Source organism: Balaenoptera acutorostrata, chromosome 3, assembly GCF_949987535.1.
Source record: "Balaenoptera acutorostrata chromosome 3, mBalAcu1.1, whole genome shotgun sequence".
Classification (NCBI taxonomy): Eukaryota; Metazoa; Chordata; class Mammalia; order Artiodactyla; family Balaenopteridae; genus Balaenoptera; species Balaenoptera acutorostrata.
Genome location: NC_080066.1, coordinates 37859940 through 37883802, shown reverse-complemented (window position 1 = coordinate 37883802; position 23863 = coordinate 37859940). Strand labels below are relative to the sequence as shown.

The window sequence follows — 23863 nt, the reverse complement described above, 5'->3', positions numbered from 1 at the left end:
GGCCGGGGCTGTGAGCCCTGCTGGGACATGGGGAGGGGCTCTGGGGGTAGAAAACAGAGTCCAAGTCTTTGGTGAAACGGGAGAAAGGGCTAGAGACCCGGTACATGAGGCAGAGTAGCTGGGGGAGGAGCATCAGTGGCCTGAACCTCAGAAGGGGAGGGGTTTTAGGGGAGGGCAGGCGCGGGGTCTGGAAGGGGCGCCAGCAGGGGGAGCAGAATCCTGAGCCCCTACAATGATGTCTCTGTCCTGGGTCCACGCGGCTTCAAAGGAACAGCGTGCCTCCACTTCCTTCTGAACTTCTCTCAGGACTGGGCGCAACAGCAAGTATTAAGAACACGTGAGAAGCGGGCCACGGACCAGAAATCTCTAACTGCAGGCTGAGCTGAGCGAGGAGGGCTCTCCGCCAGTTCACCTCACCCGAGGCTGAAGAAAAACACCAAATGCACATACAACCTTATTGTGCTGCTTTTAATTACGAAAGATGTAAAATGATGCAGTATAAAACTTGGAAGCTACTTTATACAAATTCCAATCTTTAAATATTGTTTAACAAGGGACCTGGGAACTAGGATACTGGCGGGAAGTCTGATTAGTTGCTGTGATGGTTCCATCACGAAGCAGTGGAAGACACACGCTCGGAACCGTCTGTGCATGAATCAGAAGAGCCGATGAGAGGCGGAGTTGGAAATGTCTTCAAATATGCAAATGGACTGGAATATAGATTTCAGCTCGGGTAATATACAGTAGACTTAGGAGAAATGAAACAGGACAATGGAGAATTCATGTTGATCTTGACATGATCAAAGTTTCTCCTGACACTGTATGTCCTGAAAACCACAAACGTACAGAAGGGAAAAATAGAAAATACAGATAGGTTTTTAGTGCTATGCTGTTTAACTGCTAGTAAATGAGAGTAGTACAACCATCGATTTCTTGTGAAAAACTAAATATTGAAAAATAGTTTACTCTGAAGTCTGCAGCCACTTCAGATGCCGAGGACCACGCCTGCTTTGTTGCAAAGGCAGCAGTGAGAAGGTCAGGGCGACCCCTGTCCATGGGTGTCCTTGACACCATGTAAGCAACGTGGGTTATATAATGCCCAAAACCTTTTCACAGGAAAAGATGGGACGGATGGACCTCAGGACAAATTGAATTCAGTGCTAAACCTCACTGTCATCATTATACTACCCCAAACAAGTCACTTTTCCCAGGAGCCTCCATTTCCACGAGTCCCTGGCGAATGCCCAGGGGGAGCACACTTCGTCCTGTAGGTCTCGGGGTCTCCAGCTGTAAGACTGCGCTGCTGTGCAAAGAGAGTTGGGACCCTGACACTAGTGATCCCCATGGGTAAGGCACTGTGTAAAAAGCAAATTATCCTGGAACCTCCATTTTTCAAAAAAAACCTCCCTGTCTGAAAGGCCAGATCAGATTTGGGGGTCTCTGACACAGGAAAGGCAGCCAGGATCTGGCTTCTTTTGGCACACTGGGGTGCTGTGTACGATGAAAGGCCCTTTTACTTTAACAACAACTCACTGCCCTCTGAGATCGGGAAGTTTAACTGGGAATATGGCTTCGAAGGGGAGGCCAACTGCCTCTCCCTGAGCCAGAGCTCAGGCAGGGAGGACTCTGGTTTGACTTCCTAATTCAGTAGCAGGGGTTCAGGGTGAACGTGAGGTGGGAAGCCTTGGGCTCCACAGTGAAGATGGAGCAGTGCACGGTCGAGGTAACTGGAAAGACTGGAGGGAAGGGATCCCCCTGAAGACAGAAGGAAATGGGACAAGGTCTGGAGAGGTTAACAGCCCAGGACCCTGTGACAGACCCCTCCGGCCACCAGGCACACGTGTCAGATTCAGACCCACAAGATGCAGCCTTGCTTCTTTGGGTGGGAGCAGTCTGGACCCTTCAGCAACACCCCTGGTGTCTCCTGGAAGGACACCGGCTGTCTGGGCAAAGGCTCCGGCATCTTCATCCCTCCTTCAGTGTGTCTGTCCTCTCTGTGCTGTCTACCCATGCCCGCATTCGGCCCTGTTGCCCACCCTCCTCCCCAGACGGCTTCCAAACCCACCCATCAGGTTTCTGGTCAAGGGCTGGCCTGGACTAAGTCAGAGGGGGCAGGTGGTGGTGGAAATATAGTAATACTGTTTTGTGCTAAGAAACTGATGACTAATGATGGTTTCATAAATTAGGCCTTCATTTTACTATAGACTATTTCTTCAACCTCAGAGAATGAATCTCTTCCTAACGCAATCGATAGCAAAACCTGGGTCTGAGAGGGAAGATCTTTTGAGGTGGCCAGGACCCCTGAGGTCCCGGCAGGTGGGAGGCCTCAGTTTGCTGAGCCATTCTGGATGCACTCAGAAGACAGTTTCCACCTACCTGCATACTCTGGAGGAGAACAGGGCGTGCAGTCTAACCGTGGATTTGGTCACCTAGTGTTAAAAGCATATTAAAGTGCGTGCTTAACTTAACCACAGGCACAAGTGTTAGAAAAGCTGAAGCTCTGAGAAGATTTGGTAAGGAATAGGAACAGTGAAAGATTAGACTGCCTCACAGCAAAGCAGATTCATTCATTCGTGCATTCATTCACTCATTCACGTGTGCATTCAACGCACGGTTCTGCAGCACCTGCCCAGCGCCAGGCACTTGTTAGGTGCTAGGGGTTCGATGATGACTAAGGCACAGTCCCTGCCCTCAAGGAGCTTACGGTCTAGTGGGGTTACATGAACCACCTCCATTCCACAGAGAAACAGCTTCCCTTTGCTGCTGCGCAGCTGCTGGGTGGGCCCGATCCAGACCTCCAGCCACTCCCTCCAGCTGGTCTGTAGAGAGGGAGGCCGGTATGGTCCAGAACTTGTCTGGAGGACTTCGTGTGTCTCTGAGATACCTGCAGCCCCCTTTCTCTCTTCCCCAGCCTCCAAGAAGAAGCACCGTTCTCTTCAGGCTCATCTATTACCAGGGGATTTTTTTTTTTTTTTTTCAGTGACTGAATAAAATAGTCTTCCTTTTCCTCTTGTCCATAGGAAAAGGGGTTCTGAAGCAGCAGAAAAGAGATTACAAACTGGGGCGGGGGGGGAAACAAATTAGAATTCAGTTTGCTTAACTCAAGTCTGTTCTTGGACTTGTGGTAAAAAGCCCTCTTCATGTTAGAATTGAGGCCTCTGAGAGAGCCCTGGCCCTCCGCTCTGCCCTGGAACATCCTGCCGCCGCTGAGGCACGACGGCCGGATCAGAGAAGGCATCGTGGGGCTGTGGTACCGTTGCTGGATGCTGAGCCAACTTCTGAAGGCCTGTGGCCCCTAACCGCCCCCCACTCCGGGTCCTTTCTTCAGTGTTGATTGAGATCAGTGGTTCTGAGCACTACACAAGGCTACTGAGGCCTCTCGTTATATTTTTACACATTGACCGATTAGATGACCAGTAAAAGATGTAACGGTTGTGGTGACGACCAATTCATCGGAAGCCCCAGAGCAGCCTGCCTGCAGCAACAGGACCTGTGCCGCAGGCCTGAGGGGCGGCGCCCAGCTCTGTGGTCTAGAATGAGCCACGGCGTCTGAGATGGGACCTCGTCTGAGAGCTGGGAGCCAAGGAATTGGTTCCTTCCGTGTCAGAAGCCCGAGATAACTAAAGCCCAGGGGTGTAGCTGGCTCCGTTCTATTCCGTTCTGTTTCAGCTGTTTCAGAAATAAGTCCTCCTGTTCCGTTCCCTTCTGCTCACAGTCGGTCAGCTCGAAACGTCTCTTCAATAGAGGGGTCGAGCAGGCCCAGGCTGGAATCACTTAACATGCTAAGTCCGTCCAGGCTCAGGGGTTCGATCTGGAGCTCTTCTTCCAATGGAAACGGAGTGTCCACATTTAGGCTGACCTCGGGCATGCCTGCCAGAGCACTGCCGAGGTCTTTGAACAGGCTGGTGCTCGAGTCTTCTGGAAAGAGCAGTGGGAGGGGAAAACAATGCGGATTAGGAGGTGTGAGGGCCCAGGTCACTAAGAGGACACAACTGATGACAACCCCCAAAACGCCGTTCCTGTCACCTTCCCAACCAGGACAGTCATCACCTGTGTCCCAACCACTCCTGGGCCTACGGTTTTGCTCTGGAATCTATGTTCTTTTCAGTCAGTCCCACAACTCCCAGTTTTGCAGGTTTTCTCCCTTGGAACAGTTGTCAATCACGGGGAATTAAGTAGTTCGGAAAAGGCTTGGGTCACCAGGCCCCTTCCCCACTGCCTCACAGTCTCTGGGGCTGGACACCTGCATCTCAGAAAGGTAAAGTTGAGCTGCAGGACTTTCATTTTCTGCTTTATATAATGTTATGTTGTTTAAACTATCTTACAGTGGTATCTGTAGAAACACAGTGAAATAAAAGCAGCAGCACTCACCTGTCAGGATGGTGTTTGGGAAATTCCCACAGTTGGAATACAGGTTTGGTCTCAAATGAAAGGAGTCCTGTGGTTCTCGGGGACCTTGCTGCACCAGGGGCACCTGGAAGCATCAAAGGTCACGTTGTAAGGGACGGTCTCTATTTCCCAGAACAGAACAGTGCAGTGTGCTCCCGGGGCAAAACCAGACGTGAATGCTCTCTTACAGCCCCTTCTCTCTAGGATCCCAGAGTGCCCGGCCGCTGCGACATCTGCTCAGGCAGGGGGTGCTGCGGTAGAGGAGGGGTCCCTGAGGGCCACACCTGTCCCTGTTTGCACACTGCCTGGCCCTCTATGCCAGCCCAGGAGACACCACTGGCCATGGTTTCTGCGGGCCCTCTGGTCTCAGCCACCTCCCCTGAGGCTCAGTACACAAAGGCCTCTGGAAACGACCACCTGTGGAGCCCTTCAAAGGCCCTGTCTGTAACCAAGGAAGTGATGGGCTCTTTTCCTCTTTGGTTTCTAGAAAAACGAGAAAGCAGAACCTTCTCCTTCTCTCACGCAGAGGGAGGAACCACAGGCAAGCCCCTCTCTGCAAGAAAGCCTCTGTGAGGGTGGGTTAGAACTGGGACCTACTTTATTTATTTTTATTTTTTTGTTAATGAATATTTATTAACTATATAACCTTTGAGTACCAGAGAAACTCCAATATGTACAGATCACCATGAAGTTCCCAGTTTCTGGAGCCTACTTTAGGTGCCGTTCCTGAAATTATTATTATTTTTTTTTTTCTGAAATTAATTTTTAAACCATTTAAAAAAAATCTTTCAAAAGTAGGAGTTTCCATCATTTTTTCAGAAACACACTGACTCACCTAGACTCAAATGGCTTCTTTAGAAATTGGGGAGGCAAGGACTATTGGTTCTTACCACGAGGCTTCCCCATGGCCTATTCAGGAAACATCTGTCTTTATTTATTTTACTGTTATTATTATTATTATTATTAAGTTCTGGAAAGTGCTCTTTCTTCTCTCCATAATATATCCTGGAGCCCAAACCATAATTATTGAATACTATTAAATCTAGTGATATTTAAAAATGGTCTGTGTTAGGGAGAAACTAAAAAGAAAAAGAAAAAGGCTGAATGAAAGTACCTTCGGGATTGACCCCTGCCCCAGCCAGGACGAGCTCCCAGGAGGCCACACACTGTGCAGGGCACAGCAACTCAGGCCGAGGCAAAGCTCCTCCCTGGGTCTGAGTCTCCTCAACACGATAGATAGATCTGTGAATTGCTACGGTTCCTTTCAGCATCCGTGACTCTACAATTCTATGGCTAGAGTGTCATCACAAGTCTTCTACCACTTGTTCAAACAGGTCCTCTGCTGAGGCCTGACAGTTAAATAAGGCAGCCAGCACCAGCCTCTAGGGCTTGGGGCAGTGCCAGGCTCTCCTAGCCGCTGAGCACACCGGAGGTCAGAGAAGTGCAGTACCGAGTCTGTTTGGTGTGGGTTCCATGCACGGAAGAGGCCTGACTGTGGCAGTTCCTGCTCCGAGGAAGAGGCAGGCCCCGGCGACCACTCACCTGCTGAGTAAAGGCTGGGCCTGGCCTCATGGACTGCTGGTCAAAGCTCACATCTGGGAAGAAGTTGGTCAAAGATGAGCCCTTCAGGAAAGAAGGAGGGGACCATTTAGCTTGGAACTCGGGGCGACCTAAGCGTTCCCTCCTCCTGGTGTTCCCGGTGGGACTCACCTGGGCTGTGAGGAGCTGGAAGTCGGACTGGGGCAGCGACGGGGCTGCCTGGGGCTGCTGAGCAGCGGGCTCCTGGGCATGGGGCTGCTGCAGCAGAGGCTGGGGGAGGTCCTGGGGCGTGGGGTAAGGGGGCGGGGGTGACACTTGGGCTTGAGCTTCTGTGGGCAGGAAGGAGAGCGGGCTTCGATCTGAGGACACCATCTGAAAAACAAAGCCACCAACTACTTCGCTTCTGAGTTTCTAGTAGTAAGTCCTTTATGATTAGGAAATGTCAAAGTGAGGAAAAACCCTGAGCTTTTCCTCACCCTGATAGTCTATACTATGCTCTGAGAAGCCCAGTTCTGTTCCTTCAAAGTATATCTCAAATCTCACTTCCCCACAAAACATTTTCCATTCAACGACAATTTCTATTGTCTTAAAAAACAAACAAAACAAAACTCAGCCAATTTAACCAGTTTCATCTCAGTTTTCTCAGTGAAAATCATGTTTGTTTTTTCACAGCCAAAACTTCTGGTTAAAAATGGAAGACTGAAAAAAGCATTTAGCTCTGCTGTCTCCCAAAACTCTCCTAAAACCCCTAAAACAACATTAAACAACCATAAACATTAATAAACAATACTAAAACATAAACAACATGAAAGGATAAGTAACAACACGAGGACAAAGATAATGAGAAAGAAGGAAATGGCAACAAAATTTGGAAAACGAAAAGCAGATGGACAAGTAGTAGCTGGCTGAGCAGAGCTGAGAAAGCCAAATGCTAAGCTGGCAGCAGGGAAAGTCAAGAGACACTCTGGTTTACATCACAGAATCCCTAAAGGGGTCTGGAACTGGGGCAGCAGGCAGCAGCGGGTGAAGATGGAGCTAAACCTGGAGGAGCTCGTGGGCAGCAGTTAGGCTCCAGAGCCCTTGCGTGGCGGGAGACTGAGGGCTGTGCTCTGGAGAGAGTACAGCTCAGGGTCTCTGGATGGGGTGCACCAGACCCTAGAAGGCGAGGCACTCCTGAAAACACAGGGCTTATGAGAAAGCCCAGTATCGCATCTTGAGTCCTCCACCTCTCTTTCCCAACTCAGCTCTCAGAGTGCTGGGATCCAGGCACATGCCAGGAGCAAGATCGGGATAGCATCCTTTGGGGATCTGACCAGGCTGGGAGAAAATCCAACTTATGACACCAGAGGTTCCCTAAGGAAATGGCTGAGCTAGATCACTCTACCATGAAGACCATACTCAACAAGCCCACCCACCTACACAGAGCTTCCAATCAGTTTTTGTGTGTGTGTGTCCTGTTCATAAACACGAGCAGGGTGCCAAGGATCACCAGACCATGAGGAAAGCATGTGAATGAAAGTCAGAGACCCAAGGAGACAAACTGAGAAAAGAAACTTGGAGAAGTCTATGTAGGAAGAAGTAGTCATGAAAAACAACATTATCATTATAATATTTAGAGCTATTAAAAAATCCTTATCTGTTAGAAATACATATTAAACTATTTGTAATATGTACTTCTATATACATTTTTTTAAAGTAGGGATATGGAGGACTTCCCTGGTGGAATGCAAGGGGCGTGGGTTCGATCCCTGGTCGGGGAACTTAGACTCCACGTGCTGTGTGGCACAGCCAAAAAATATATACATATAAAAAAAAAAGTAGGGATATGGATAAAACAAGATTATAAAAACGTTGATGATTGTTGAGGCTAGATGATGGGTATAGAGGATTCATTATATTATGTTCTCTACTTCTATGCAATTTGGAAAATTCGTATTACAAAAAATAAAAATAAAAGAAACTGGAATAAAAATTACCACTAAAAACCTCAAAGAGATCAAAGATGATATGGTGTCCATGGAATAAGTATGACACTATAAAAAAGGAACATTCAGAGAAGAAGAAGAAAAAAATTCTTGGCAATTTAAAAGTATGAGAGCAGACATGAAAACCTCAACATAAGGGTGGAAAATAATGGTGAGAAACTCTTCCAGAAAGAAGAGAAAAAAAACAGAGAGAGAAAAGAGGAGAGAAAAAATAAGGACGTTAGAGGAAAAGTACAGGACATCCAACATTCATACATTCAAGAGAAAACAGAGAAAACTGAAGAGAAGAAATCGTTGAAGAAATAATTACGGAAAATTTCCCAGAAATGAAGGTAATGAGTTTGCAGACTGAAGAAACCCACCAAAGAGGCAGACTCATATCAAGCCTCATTATCTTGAAGTTTCAGAACACTAGGGACAAAAAGAAGATCCCACAAGCCTACCGAGGGGAAAAAAAAGATTTAATTCAAAGTATTAAGAATCAGAATGGCATTGGATTTCTCAATAGCAACTCAAGAAACTAAAAGGCAATGGATTAATACCTTCAAAATTTCAAGAGAAAATTATTTCAAATTTGAATTCTATGCTTAGCCAATTATTAGTTAAATGGTGGGCAGAATGAAGACACGGTGAAGTCACGCCAGGTCACATGTACTCTTTCTTGTAAAGCTACTAAAGGATTCATTTTTAACTGTATTGAGAGGAGATCTACCCAACCCTGAGAGTTTGGGATTGAATAAGTAATACATACAGAGAAAAAAGTAAGACATTTATTAACTCCCAGGAGAAAAAGATGTTCATTTTGTTATTTCATAGTAAACTATGGTTCAACTCTGATTGCATTATTATAACCATGAAAACACTAAACACTGAGTATTGCTCTAATCAAAACTATAATAAACCACATTGTGAAGATGAGGAGGGTGAGTAGGAAATACATGTGGGGAGTGGGGAGTGAGGGGATTGGGGGAGTTGAAAGAGAACTAACCCCTAATCTTGCATGGTAGGATGTCATTAGATAGTACCTAACACTAAAAATCTAGAACAAAATAAGCATGAAATAATGCTGATATACCAAAGAGAGTAGCTAAAATGGTCAAAAGTAGCCATCTCCAGGCAGTGAGAAATATGGCTAGTCGGGGAGGGAGGGGAAGACAACTGTAATTTCACAACAAGCCCTTTAGAAGTATTTGACTTTTTAAATTATGTGCACGAATAACATTGATTTTTTAAAAAATATTTAAAAATATTAAGCAAACAAAAAATGAAAATATCTTTAAAAGGATGCTTTTTATCTCTCCTTAAAATGTAACTAGAAAGCAGGAGTAATATTTTTATATCCTATAAAATAATCTTGCAAAATAGAATTAAAGGCAATCCAATAACATAAAAATAACCATTAAAAAAACAATTATGAAATACCCTCTTACCCTCTCCCGAAAGGGATTACTCATATAATAAAGATCCCGTAGCTACTAATTGGTAAAGAGTGACTAAAAACTGGACCTGCTAACTCCTTCCGCTGTGCTCTGTCAACTCTTTCTTGCTAAATCATTACTCATTTATAGTGAAGTGGTGAGTAAGTGATGCTATAATGTATCTAGGGAGTGACCAACAGGTTAAAAACATATTCATTCATGACGGTAGTAAGAGCCACCCTAAGAACTTAGAATAGAAACAAAGTCAACAAGTCAAAATATGACCTTCCCACCCTAAATTTCTGTAACAGGCTTGTGACCTCAAAATGTGCCTCTTTCTAAACAGATTTATTTGGGTCCTTTTACAGAGATATGATCCTATTGTACCTAGTATTTCATCAACAATAGAAGTATTGTTAATGAAATCTGTTGTAATTAGGGAAGAGGTCTAACCCAATATCAAAGCTTCAGGAAGGTATTTAAATGTCTTCCTTGGCTTTCCTCTGTGGCTCAAAGTTCTCATAGAGTCAATTATTGATCTTCCATACCAAATTTAAAATCCCAACCTCTCTTCCCTTAGCTATTTCAGACATGCCTGGGTTGCACCCTCTACACCCGACCCTTTCCTCCAGCTCCAACTTCACCAGAGTACTGCAAACTGTTCAGCATTTGCTTAAGAGCAATCAACACAACAAATCTACTGTTGGAAAATCATTAGTGCATTCTGAACCATTTGATTTCGCACAGAAGTGAGAACTAACTGCATTTCAGACCTCACAGTGCTCGGTGTGAGGACCTAATCCAGTTCCTAACTGCTTCAATCTGTTTCGCTGTTCGTTTGCTTTTACCTGCGAGGCAGGATACGGCTTCAGTGGGCTGGTTGAAGAGAGCTGTCTGCTGAAACTTTGATGTGCTTCGGGGCCAGGAGAAAGCGTGAGAGGACTGACGGGAGGCTGCCTACGCCGAGAGGGGCCGCTCAGGTTTGTGGTGGAAAGAGACGGGTTGCTAAGGGAGAAGAGACGGAGCGAAGGGTGAAGAGCAGAGGCGTTGGGAGCAGATGCCTGTGGGCGGCTGTTTAGGGAAGAGGAAAGCGCTGTCTTATTGAGCGTGGCCTGGATGGAGGGGTTGCTTCGAGAACTCTGCAGACCTAGAAGACAACACATTCACAAGTTACTTGTCGTAATTTCAGACCAAATCTTCTGTTTTCCAAAGATTAAAGAAAACTCGACTTCCTACTACTTGTATTTGATGATGATTCTGTATGAGAAGGAGCTCTGGGCAACTCTCCTACTGAAAATGGTACCAATGGCAAAGAAGAGGTACACTAAGACTGAGAGGGACGAGGCCATCAAGATGAGAATGGCTTTTTCTCAAGAAGAAGACTGTGTAAACCACACTGGGAGAGCTGGACTAGGTAAGCGGGGTGGGGGCAGCAGAGGCGAATGTTCAGTGTACTCTGTTCCCACCCAAGGAACAGACCCCAGGGCTGGACAACCAATTCCGCGCAGGGCCCCTGGAAGCCTCTGTCCCAGGCGCACAGCCAGGACCCTCAGCTGCCTTCACTGAGACTCGTGGCTCTTGGGGAACTGCCTCACTGGGCCCGGCCCTTTAAACACCCTGAGCACAGCAGCTATGGGACACTCTCCCAGGTCTCCTGCCCCAGGGCTCCTTTCTCTTTGTTTTTCTGGCTCCTGAGAAGTTGTTCATCACGGTCTAATCCAATTCAGGGAAAAGGAAGCTTTTGTTGGTGCTTTGTTTTATTTGAAGGGGAGGGGTGTGAATTTTAGCAAGAGAAAGAGAGTTTGGGAAAGGCATTTCCATGACACATGCTGCAAGGGCACAAGCTCCAGGAGGCCAGGGACCCTGTCCTATGCCCTGCTGACTCTTTGGCACCTGGCCTGGGGCCTGACAGAGTGAATTCACTCCATAAATGAATGCTGCTGCTGCTGCTGTGCATCTCAGCGGGCGATCCCCATTTTTCAGAGCTCGGCCTACTATTCCTGTACCAGCAGCTGGGGTGAGCAGAACTGGGTGTTGTTTCATGTCGGTAAAAAGTTAAGTATTAGATTAAAATTATGGAAATGAAGAAATGACAAAATAAAGCATTTTTAGCTGGCAAGTGATTTTTAAAAGGTAGGAACGATGTCTCTTCGACCGCTCAACTCCCCATGGAAAGGTCAGAGATGCACCTGGCTCAGATAAGAATTAAAATTAGAGCTAAAGATATGAATTTAGACTTTTTAAAAACCCACCCATTCAGAAAGAAAGCACACACATCTTAAAAAATGTATGTGCAACCTTGCGTACCATGCATTTTTAAGGAGCGCATAGAAACTATAAAAACTTAAGCACTGGTTCTGACATATTCTGGACAAAATAATGCTTGTTTGAGGAAAATAAGAGCCAGCAATTAAACACAGGATTTTCAGCTGAAGCAGTGTCAAAGGCTGTACTGGAGAATGCCAGCTTCCCCAAAACCCAAGGGAGCTAAGTGCCAATGCTGCTTTACTCATGTGACCTTGGATGTCCTTGTTCAGAGACTTCACCAAGGTCACATAAGTAAAGCAGCAATATAATAAAATGACCCCAAAGACCCCAAAATAAAGATGGTCTCTGGGGCTTCCCTGGTGGCGCAGTGGTTAAGAATACACCTGCCATTGTAGGGGACACGGGTTCGAGCCCTGGTCCGGGAAGATACCACATGCCACGGAGCAGCTAAGCCCGTGCGCCACAACTACTGAGCCTGTGCTCTAGAGCCCGTGAGCCACAACTACTGAAACCTGTGTGCCTAGAGCCCGTGCTCCACAAGAGAAGCCACCGCAATGAGAAGCCCACACACCGCAGAGAAGAGTAGCCCCCGCTCGCCGCAACTAGAGGAAAACCCAAGCGCAGCAATGAAGACCCAAACGCAGCCAAAAAAAACAACAAAAAAAGATGGTCTCTGAAATCAATTCTTCAAACCTAAAATTATGTAGCACAATGGCAGCATTGCTGTAATCATCAGAGAACCTTCCAGGTGACCACACTGACAGACCATCACTGAGGATCCTTTCTAAAGGAAATGGTCTACACCATCATTCCTAGACCCCTTACGGCCAGGGGCTGTAATACCTGTCCTAGACATTGACAAGAGTGTCCGTCAGGGTTCAAGCAAAAGTAGTCATGTTTCAACATGTGGTCTGAGCTGCAGGCACTCAAACTCATACAGTAACAGCCAAGTCACATTTTGGGTAGCTTTTTAGTACAGTTAGATGCTACATCTTTAAGCACTTCTGAAAATCTGAACCAATAATTTTGAACTGTGGTAGATTTCTATTTAATATACATATGTATTAAGTATAAACATTTTCCTTGTATCCATTGTAAATTTTCTAAAATTCAAGATATTCTCTTTTGATATCCAATGGGAAGTTGGAGGGATCTAGAGAGATATTTGCAATGATTAAAGATCATCATATGTTGATAAGAGCTACAAACATTGTTCAGCTAACACAGAATAGAATGGACACTTATTCCTTGACTCTCAAATCTTATTCTCCAAGTCCCCGGGACACACAGGCTGGTGAAGACAATAAAGAATGAGGTTTCACAGAGCTCTCCAGAGCTCATCAAATCCAGCAGAAATAGAACCACCAAAGTGAAATGTCAGCAGGGTTGAGAGCTACAAGAGCTAGTGAGTTATTATCTCTAACTCATATGCAGTCATTCTCATTCTATGATTTACTAACATGCCACCTGGCCAGGGACCACCTATGGTTAAGCCACCAGGGGACACAGACAAGGTCCTTATGGAGTGGGGAATACTTACCAGAAGAGCTTCTTATGCCCAGGTGAGTCATGGCAGCGGGAAGGTTGCCCACACTGTTCCCCACACTCATACTACCAAAGAGGTGGTCACTGGTGTCCAGGGAGGTGGGCAGGGGCGCTGAGTAGTGGAGGTTGGTTAGATCTGGCAATGACCCCCCAGTGTTCAGGGTTCCCAGAAAGGGTGAGAGGCCCATGTTTTGACCACTGTGTGGAAAAGCGCTGAAAAAAGAAAGATAAGTATTACTTTTTAAAATGCATTCCGCTGCTCTGGGGAATAGGACATGTATGATACTTTTCCTTGTTCAATAAAAGCAGTTGGTACCAAAGATCTAAGTCCTCGTGTAGACTCTGCCTCTCCCTTGTTCTGAAAACTTGCATCCTTGGCTTAACCTCTCTGAAGTGCGATTTGCTTACCTGGTATGTTGGACTAAGGATGCCCACGTTACAGGAATATTTTCCGAGATAAGAGTATATTATTGATGCAAAAGTACTTTGAAAATTATAAAGCACTATATAAAATGTGAGGCACTGCTTTGTATTTATTCAGTTCCTTTTGCTACATTGCTAAATTATCTTTCCTACCAAAAAAAGTATCTCTGTATCAACCAGATGCCTTCCAAGATATATTTTTTTAATTACAGTTTTCATAAACTTTAAAGTGAGAAAGAGATGTGACCATTCCTTCGTCAGAATCTGTTGGGTGGTCACTCTGTGCCCAGGCACTGGGCTAAGTGCTGGAGGTGGGATGATGAATGAGCAGAGTGTGTGCAGGCCTGGAGCAAGAGTACAAATGGAGGCCTAGTACACCATCTAGTTTAAATTTTTTAAAGTTATAAATCAATAAATCTTTAAATTAATTATGTTCTATGTTTCTGTCTTGACAAATTGTACCTTTGTAATAGCCTGGAAGGCCAGATTCAAGTTTAGAATTCTCCGACTCCTTGGAGATCCACACTAGAACGTGCAGAGAGGCAGCCCCGACCCTCAGTCCACGCCACTGTCTCTCCCCGCAGCCCTGTTCTGCACTGCAGGGCATGCTTATGGATATCCCAGCCTAGGGGCCAGCTCTGGCCAAGCTCCACATCCCCTGTGGCTCCTTGGACTCCTTACTCCACGGGAGCAGAGACCTCTGAAGTGTGGGCCCAGGGAGGGGCCGCGTGGCCCCGGGCTGAGGGGGCACTGCTCTTAGAGCTCACGGGCAGGCCAGAGACAGACCGGTAAGGCAAGCGATTGCAGTACGGCAGAAAGCTCACTGGGCCAGGTCTGATACAAGTGATGCTGGGAACGCAGAAGCAGGAGCTGTGGTTGTGAGGATGGGTGGGGAAGGGAAGCCTTGACCAAGCACATGACCCTGTGCACATGGAACTGCAAGCAGCGCCGCATGGCCAAGGTGTTGGGACAGAGTGGGGAACAGGGGACAGGAGATGAGGTGGGGGAGGCAGGTAAGGGAGAAAACAAGGGCATGATGACACGCTGCTCTGAAGAGTCTGGGTCAGGGACGGCAGGAGACAGGGAGCCCAGGATTAAGCTGGAGCATCAGAATCACATTTTAGAAATGCCACTGTGGTTGCAGCGTGGAGGATGGCTTAAGGGGGCAGAAAGAGAGGCGCGGGGAACCAGTCAGAAGCACCTGTGTGGTTCAGGTCTGATCTAGGAAGAGAACAGAGAGGCTGAAGAGGAGGAGAATGGTTGGAGGAAGTGCCGTTAGCCAGGAATGGGACGGCGGGGAGAGATAATGAATTCCCTCTTCTATGATTGAGGGCACCGGACTCAATACAGCACACACCAGCAGAGCGCCTCCCGGGTGCCAGCCACTGGCATTAGGGCCTCAAGAGACTCGGACAGAGCAGGGAGAAAGAGCCATAAAGAAAACAACTTGCAACATAATACCATTCAGTAGTGCAGTAAGTCCCCTACATATGAATGAGTTCCGCCCTGAGAGCGCATTCATAAGTCCAATTTGTTTGTAAGTCCAACAAAGTTAGCCTAGATACCCAACTACCACAACTGGCTATATACCACTGCTTTTACGCTTGCTTCCAGACATGCTGGGCTTGAAATAAAGACACTGTAGTACTGTACTCTATACAGTACTGTACAGTAAAGAACACAAAAGCACAACCACTTGTAGAGGATGCACGCATGTGACCATGTACACCAGATATGTGAACTAACTTACGTGATTGGACATGTGAACGCACGTTCACATCTTTGAGAGTTCGCAACTTGAAGGTTTGTGTGTAGGGGACTTACTGTACAGTGACAGAACCTGATGGTATAAGGTATGGAGGGAATGACCAGCAGGCTGGAGGGGGCTTCCTGGAGGACGTCTGAACTGAGTTGGAAGGCTCGAGAATTCAGATGCTCTAAACAGGAAAATCATTTCAGGTAGAGTTCCCAGCACAGGCATGTGACTATATTGTATGCCCTAGGAACTTAGCTGCCACAGGAAGGTCAAGTTTAGGAGGGGTGGATATGATGGGAGATGGGCCTGGAGGAGGAGGCAGAAAGCACATGAGGCTTAAACTGACGCGTTGCTGACAAGAAGCCAGTGGAAGGTTGAGAGCAGGGAAAAGACATAATCATTCTTAGGACAGACTTGGGGGAGGGAGGACAGGGTGTGAGGAGCAGAGCCTGGAGGCAGAGAGGTGAGTTATGCTGCTGCTGAGAAGTCAAACAAGACATAATGAGAGCATGGAGGTGGAGAGACAGGGAGGGGTTCTGGAGATATTTAAGGAAGTACTCAAGAATGACTCCCGAGTTTCTGCCATGGAGATTGGTGGAACCACCCCTACCAGGACAGGGAACACAGAGGCACACCAGTAGACTGGGCATGAGGGTAGGTGGTGGGGTCAGACAACGAATTCTGTTTTAGACACTGAGTTTCTGTAATACGGGAGGACATGTCATGGGATGTGTCCTGAGGACAGCTCCATCGGAACAGTGCGGGTGGAAGCCCGGCCACAGTGGGCTGAGGAACAGACAAGCAGTGAGGGGGCCTCGAGAGTCAATACTCTTTCAGAAAGTGTGGCTGAGAATTCTGGAAATGAGAAGGAAGTAACTAAAAGGGAATGCAGGGTCACGGAAGGACTTTTTAGTGCAGAATCCTTAAGTATATTTAAACGCAGAGAGAAAAACTTGTAGAGAGGAAAAGGCTGAAAACATAGAAGAGGGAAGGATAAGCAGGAGAGAGAGGCCTCAGGAAGGGTCAAGGACATGGGTGAGGCTATCAGTCTTGAACAGAGGGTCACCTGTGTCCTTAAGACTAGAAACAAAAAAGGATGGCGAGGGGGGAAGTAGGGGCGGGAGGGAAGCTGAGCATTCATTCCTGATGGTCTCTCTTTTCTTAGTAAAAGTAGGACTGGGATAACTGTGGAGGCTTGAAAAGAAATGGGGAAGCAGGAAAGGTGTCCGATTTGATGGATGAGGAAGAAGGATGATTATGGTTGTAGAAAAACTGAATGTGATACTTTGTCTCTCGGATGGCTGGTTGCAGTGTTAAGGCCAAGGACTAGGAAATAAACTTGAGAACCCAGAGCTGCTTGCTATGAGGGCAGATGGGCTCTCTGACTGAGAGAAGAAAGCTCCATGGGTGCTTAGGTCGGAATGAAGGCAGGCGGAGGCGGGGGGAAGGCTGAACAGCATCTGGTGGCACAGAGCAAGGATGGAGAAGGTAACTGTGACAAACAAGACCCAGGTCGTCAGTGACATTCAAAGCAATTTCTCTCCAGTTGAGAGGAATACAAGTTGTAACTTTCCAAATATAGTTGCGACCTGCTGGAGTCATCTCTTGGATCTGATATAAGGCAGATTATGCTCTCCCTGGTTCAAAACCCTCTGATGATTCTGACCTTACTCTGAGTCAGGCTACACCAGCCTCCATATTCTGCAGGCATGTTCCCGCCTCAGGGTCTTTGCACTCAGGGTCTTGCTGTTCCCTCTGCCCTTCCCTCCCCTTCATCCAGGTTCTGGTGACATATCATCTTATCAGAAAGGCTCTCCCAGACACCCATCATTGCCTCTCCCCTTACTGTGCCTTTTCTTCACTGCATTTACCAACACATGACATATATTTATTTGCTTAATTGTTTTTGCCTATTTTGCTCCACTAGAGCATTAGCTCCTTGAAAGCAGAGACTTGATCTGTTTTGTTCACTGCTCTACCCCAGTGCCTAGAATTAGGGGGTCAATCAATACCTGAATGAATAGGAGTCACTGAATAGAATTCTATCTCTAACATAAGAACAAGAAAGCAACTTTCCTTATCTAAGAAACAGCTCCTTCAAGATTCTCGGGGGTGGGGACAAGGGGTTTAAAGTACCGTAGCCTCCTTCTGAAATGTAGGCCTTCTGGGCCTCCATCACTCACTTGTCTGAGGATTGAGCCAAAATGAGCTCTTGAGAAGAATCTCAGCCCTATCTGTGGGGACATCCTACACCTCTAGGGGTGCTGGTCTTCTCTCCAGGCATGCGTCCTGGCTGGCTTTTTGAATTTCCGATCATCTCGGCTCAGCAGGCTGTTAATTACATGCGTTCATATTTAACTAGCCAAAAAGAATGCCCGCACTCCAGCTACTGAGTATGGAGTGCCCTGAACTCACTGCAGTTAGATACCCAGAGAAGGCTTTACTGGGGGGAATGATAAACAGGATGGCCTGATGTAGATTCAGTTCCTCTGCAGACCCTCTGAAATGCGTGCTTGCACTCAGCTAGGTCAGGCAAGGGTCCTGATTTCGAACCACATGATCTTGGCCCCGGAAAGAGTTGCTGCTTCTGAGCGGGTTTTGGTTCCAAGCCCGCGGGGCAGCCCTGAGGGATGCTGTGGTCAACAGCCCCAGGTGGCTCCCCCGGTGCTTTCGGCACACCGCCGTGCATCCCAAGGGCTCGGTCCTCTCTGTGAAGACCCGCGCGAGAGTCGCCCAGCGTCTGTGTCACTCAAGTGATGGCACTGATGGGCTCTTTCTTCGCGTCTTCACGGTGTCTGTCAACGTGTGGGTTTCCTTAACTGTCGTCTCCGTGTTCTTCCTTGGTCCCAATTTCCTCAAGAACGTCTTAATCTTTTAGTACTACACATATCTTTGAAAGCTGTCTCAAATCTTTCAGGGAGTAAAGTTGTATACTCCTAAATACGTTAATTAATTGTTCCATAGAAATTCTTTTTATATTGCAAATTTTCCTATTTATGCATCTTCCATTAGTTTAAAAAAATTGTGGTAAAACATAGATAACATAAAATTTATCCCTTTTAAGTGTACGGTTCTGTGGCATTCAGTACATTCATACAAACTCTCTTAGTTAACTTCTGTGTCAGCAAGTTGCCAGGGCCCCACAGCTGCCAAAGGTGAGAGGCTGGTGGGCCCCTCTCAATGCGGGCACGCTTCTGCTTCTACCCGTGGAGTTGTGTGTTTACTGAGAGTCAGCTGTGTTATTCTCTAATATATTTATGGCGGTTTTATTTGTTATTGCAATTATGTAACATAATTACTTTAAATGAAATATGAGTACCAAAAGGGAGCTGTTGTTTTTGTGAAAATTCAGTTGACTTTCAACTTATGTATAACAAGTGAAATTTCTCAAGAGTTCTCTGATGAAGCAGTAACACTTTCCTTTTGGGAAAACCTTCAGGATGGCCTCCGAGCCAAGAACTGAAAGAACATTACTTACCTGCCACCTCTGACATCACAGGATCGAGGGCGCCCTGACAGGGACTGGATCTGGGGAGAGACACAGAAAGCTGGGCTTACTCATTGTCAAGCCAAATTCAAGGTTTTAAAAAGTGTCTTTGCCGGTATCTTGGGACTCTAGTCAGTGCAAGTGAGAGTCAGCACATATAAACAGCATCCCCACAAAACATCCATTTAAGCTTTGACTAGACTTTTCCAGGCATAACGGAGGCATAATATTAACAAATTTTCTTAATTTGATGCTTTCTTAATTTATCTTCTAGATGAATATTATTTTCTTATAAAAGGCCAATATTTTTCATACAGAGCTTTTAAATAAACATTCATTTTCCAGTTGGCCTGAGAGGAAAAGAAGAAAAAAGAAAAAGAAAACAGGGTGAAGAAAGAGGAAATTAATGTCAGAAGAAAAAAAATATTTCAACGGGAATCTAAATTCCAGGATGGGGGGGATTTTCATTTTGTTTTTTGCTGTATCCCTGCACCCAGGATGCCTGGCAACAGGTGCCATATATATATATATAAAATGAATAAACCTATTGACTCAACTCTTTGCCCAGAAATGATTTATGGAGAACTGCAAATCCATAAGAACTAAGAGAGATGAGGGGAATTCCCTGGCGGTCCAGTGGTTAGGACTCGGCGCTTTCACTACCATGGTCCTGGGTTCAGCCCCTGGTCGGGGAACTAAGGTCCTGCAAGCCGTGTGGTGTGGCAAAAAAAAACACTAAAAGAGGAGACGAACACCTCTTCCCAGAGAGAGCACCTCTTCCCTGGTACTTGGGGAAGAGTGGATGCCACTGCCCCCTTTGTGGGGAAGACACAGTTGTCCTCTGATAAAAGCCTCCAAAACCACCTGAGCCTCCATAGCCAAAGACAGTGGGCTGCTTCTCCTATGTTTAAGTATGTGAATTTTAAATCTCCTTTTTTCCCCAAAAGACTAAACATCAAAACATCTTGCTTTTACAAAAGACCATTCAAGCCCACCCTAATGCTAATGATGACTTTGGTAGACTTGGCAGAAGAAACTGGAACTGACTAAAGGCAGCCTGAACAGGCGGCGATGGTCAAGCACGAGACAATACAAGCAACTGCAAAAGCACATCTCAGGGCCAGGGCAGACGCACTGCTTTCTTTCAAAGGCAACGGCTTCTCTATGGGAAGAAAGGCCAACTCAGGTACTGCTGGGACCTCCCTCTCTTCCACAGCAGGTGAGTTTACAGAGAGAGCCATGGTGGAGACAGGGACAAGTACTCGAAGGCTCTTAGAAACCATTTAACAGAGGACTTCCTTTCTGACTTCTGGAGGACTCGGGTCAAATGGCCTTGATTAAAGAAAGTAATATCTGGTAAACCAGCAATTCTGGACAGAAGCTGGTGACTGGCAGGCGGTGTTGGCTACAAAACAGAAAAATCTGCCTGTGACTTGTAACCAGGTTTCACTGCTTCTTGTAATACAAATGAGATGTGAGGGACCAATAGGTTTTTCTGAATGAGTAAATTCAGAAAATTAGGAAGGCAAGAGATCACTGTACTAATTCATCAACACAACTATGATAATTTTTATTTGAACCATCATTCCCTAGTACATTCTTCCTATCTCTGTCCCCAGACATCCGCTCTGCCTTTTTCCCCAATTCCTCTTGTTTTCTCCTCAGCAGAATGTGATGATGACCTCTGAAGTACAAATATTCAGTGACAACAAACATAGCTGTCCACCCACCTCCTTGGTCTCCCACAGCTGTTTTGGCAGTGGCTTGGGAACGTTTAGCAGATTCTCTTCCTTCAATGGGCTGGGGAAAGACACAACTACAGGGGAGAAGAAGCACATTCACTGTGTTAGAAGGAAGCCAACCCACCTTTGGCCAAACCATTATCTTTGTAAAAATGATTGATTTAACACATATTTATTGACTGTCTACTAGGGAAGGTGTTTTGAGCGTTACTACAGGGGTTGCATAGGTGAGTAAGACATGAATTCAGCCCTTGAGGACTTTATACTCTAGTCAGGGGAAAGGACAAAATGTGAATACCCATGTCTGGAAGGAGAAGCCGGGGGAGGCCCACAAGAGCGAAGGCTCAGTGTTGCTCAAGGGTAGACCAGGAAGAGCCCACGCCGGCCTCTGGGGCTTGGCACTGGGGCGAGCCCTTTAGGGACACAGGAAATGAACATCCCCAGAGAGGGAGGAATAAGAACAAAGGCCTAGAGAGAGAGGAAGTGGTGGACGACTACTGAGCAGAGCTGCTCTTTTCAACTGGAGTGTAGGGAAAGTAAAGGAGAAGGGTAGGAAGGTCGAGGCCAGATCAGGAAGGGCCCTGCAAACTTGGCGAGGAGAGGATGGAAGAAAAGGGATGAGGTGAGACCCACAAAAATCCAGGAGAGAGGAAATGAGGAAGATAACAAAGAGAGAAGAGGAATATTACACGGCAGACATGGTGGCAGTAAAGCTACCTGGTCATAGGCTGGGAGCGGGGGATAAAGAGGAATTGAGAACCCAGAGGACTGAGGCTGGGCAGCTGAAGGGCCCTCTCCTGGCTCTTAAAGGCTGTAAAACAGCCTGGCTTTGTATCAAGGGACCAATCCAGGGCTTTCTGTTTTAACATTCTGCCAGGTAAAACAGGAGTGTTGAGCCATAAAAAAGGGAAAACTTCTTGTTCTCAGAGAGAGACAAGAAGACAAAGGGCCAACTCTCAGGAATTAAGGGATCTGATGTTAGGAAGGGGATTCATTAGACAGACGGGTGACGCTCAGAACTACGAATGCTGTTAGGTTCTGGTGACCATGTAAGCTCCAGGGTGACTGTCATGACTGTCCTGTCTTAGCCCCACACAGGATGACAGACCCCAGAGAGAAGCCACTTCAAACAGACTGAAATTTCAGAGTAAATTCTGAGAATGAGGCAATGCTCTTTACAGGTGACCTACTCAGCACCATCACAACAGCAGTCATTTCTGCTCAAATATTCCAGGCTTTATCAATGATCCCAGGTGTGTGAATTAATCCTGATAGTCAAACAACTCTCTTTGGAAAAGCTTATTTTGTCAACCTTCTTGTTTTCTTCCTTTTCTTGGCTTCCTTGTTAACTTGTCTAACTGTCAATGTAAACTGCTTCAGAAATGTAAGTTCCATGATGGCAGGGCTTTTATTTTATGCACTGGTGGGCAGTGCTTAAAATAGTACCTGGTAAACACTGGCCCTACAGCCCTCTCTCAACAAACTGGAGGACAGGAATAATAGGTTTGAGAGCCTTTATAAAGCCATACAATGACTCAAGAATTAAAAAAATTTTTTTGTAATGTACCGCTAGATGATAGGAAAAGTTTCAAGGGCTGAGTGAGGTAGATTCATGACTCAAGGCTACTTCTTGTAAGAGTTTGGTCACAGGAGTATGGCTGGAGTGTATTCCAGCACTGTAAAGGGGATTGTTTCCTTAGAGTAGATCATTGTTTTTAGTCTCTTCATATCCAAGATTGGTTAGGAATTCTTCAGAGAACTCATTGGGGGAATGCAAACAACCTTGAAGCCATTTCTTTATCTCTGTCCTAGTGGATTAGATATTTATTGCTGTTTCAACTTTCCATGGTTTTACTCATGGCCTAAAATGGCTTGCCCAGAAACGAGTATATAAGATGATGAAAGAGAATTGTGCCTCTGGCGCAAGATGCTCCTCATTTATCATATTCCCCACGAGTCCTGACCGCTGCGATACATAAACCTAATTTAGTTGTTCACTTCTAGATTATGAAAATTAAATTCCAGATTATAAAATTTGAGGGAAAAGAAAACAGTGCCTGGTACTGAATGAATAAATGAACTGTGTCAGACCCTCATTTGTCAATGGCTTCGAGAGTCATTTAGTAGCTCTCCAACATTACTTTTTTTTTTTTTAATTTATTTTATTTATTTATTTTTGGCTGCATTGGGCCTTCATTGCTGTACGTGGGCTTTCTCTAGCTGCGGTGAGCAGGGGCTACTCTTTGTTGTGGTGCATGGGCTTCTCATTGCAGTGGCCTCTCTCATTGCGCAGCACGGGCTCTAGGCACGCGGGCTTCAGTAGTTGTGGCACGTGGGCTCAGTAGTTGTGGCTCACGGGCTCTAGAGCGCAGGCTCAGTAGTTGTGGCGCACAGGCTTAGTTGCTCCGCGGCATGTGGGATCTTCCCGGACCAGGGCTTGAATCCGTGTCCCCTGCATTGGCAGGCGGATTCCCAACTACTGTGCCACCAGGGAAGCCCTCCAACATTACTTTAATCAGCTTTATGAAACTCATTATCTTCTGCAAGATCTGCAATTTCATTCTGCAATCAGTTTGCGTCTTCCTCACATTATTTATATGTCAATTACTGACTCACAAAACTTTCTAAACAGACAGAGAAAGACAGCTGAGGAAGAAAGGATACTGGAACAACTAATGGCTTAAGTGACCAATTTATTAATATTTTCATGTGATTACAACTTTTGCTTCCCTGCACAACCTTGTGACTGTGGGACTGTGGGACTCAGGTGATGAGGAGTCTTGTAATCTAACCATACATTTCCTTTCTCGTGGCCTTGATCATGGCTAGCCTTAATTTTACAGGGCATCTCAGGAAAGTAAACCAATCAGCAGTTGTCAGGATTTTGGGAAGTCCTGAAAACATGAGTATTAACTAGTTCAGATGTTGAAAGAAGGTTATGAATACTAAAGTCAGTATCCCACTCAGCATAGGTAGGTGAAATCAATTCATACCTTCCCCATGTACGTCGTTCTCACCATCACAGAAACCTAGTGGGAAAGAAAAAAAAAAAACACTTTTATGTGGTGCTTTCACCTTTATTTATTCATGAATTAGTAAGTCTTTCTGATTCAAAATAGAATTTTGAAAATTCCAAGGCAATTTTGGTACACTGATGGTCAAATCAGTGTACATTAGCATTTATAATAAAATTAAAATAGATATGGCTAATTTAAGTCTAAAGTTGGTGCCTATCTACTTTTCTTTAAAATTATCTCCATCTTAAAATTTTTTACTGCCTCTGTCCTGAAAGAAGAACAATTTACAAAGTC

General features: G+C 45.9%; 1 protein-coding gene across 4 annotated transcripts in view; it reads right to left on the bottom strand.

Annotated features, from left to right (window-relative positions):
* Positions 1–447: 447 nt before the first annotated feature.
* CRTC3 (CREB regulated transcription coactivator 3) overlaps positions 448–23863 on the bottom strand; it is a 108076-nt gene continuing 84660 nt past the window's right edge. For 2 of the 4 annotated variants that reach the window (XM_057544018.1, XM_057544020.1), the window contains exons 7-15: positions 23546–23581; positions 20541–20626; positions 18802–18851; positions 13140–13357; positions 10180–10478; positions 6100–6300; positions 5932–6012; positions 4372–4474; positions 448–3918 (exon numbers count right to left, since the gene is read on the bottom strand). In XM_057544018.1, the coding sequence (XP_057400001.1) occupies positions 3710–3918; positions 4372–4474; positions 5932–6012; positions 6100–6300; positions 10180–10478; positions 13140–13357; positions 18802–18851; positions 20541–20626; positions 23546–23581 (1283 nt within the window). In that variant the 3' untranslated portion in view covers positions 448–3709. The remainder of the gene's footprint in view (positions 3919–4371; positions 4475–5931; positions 6013–6099; positions 6301–10179; positions 10479–13139; positions 13358–18801; positions 18852–20540; positions 20627–23545; positions 23582–23863) is intronic. The other 2 variants (XM_057544019.1, XM_057544021.1) reach the window with 1 other exon arrangement.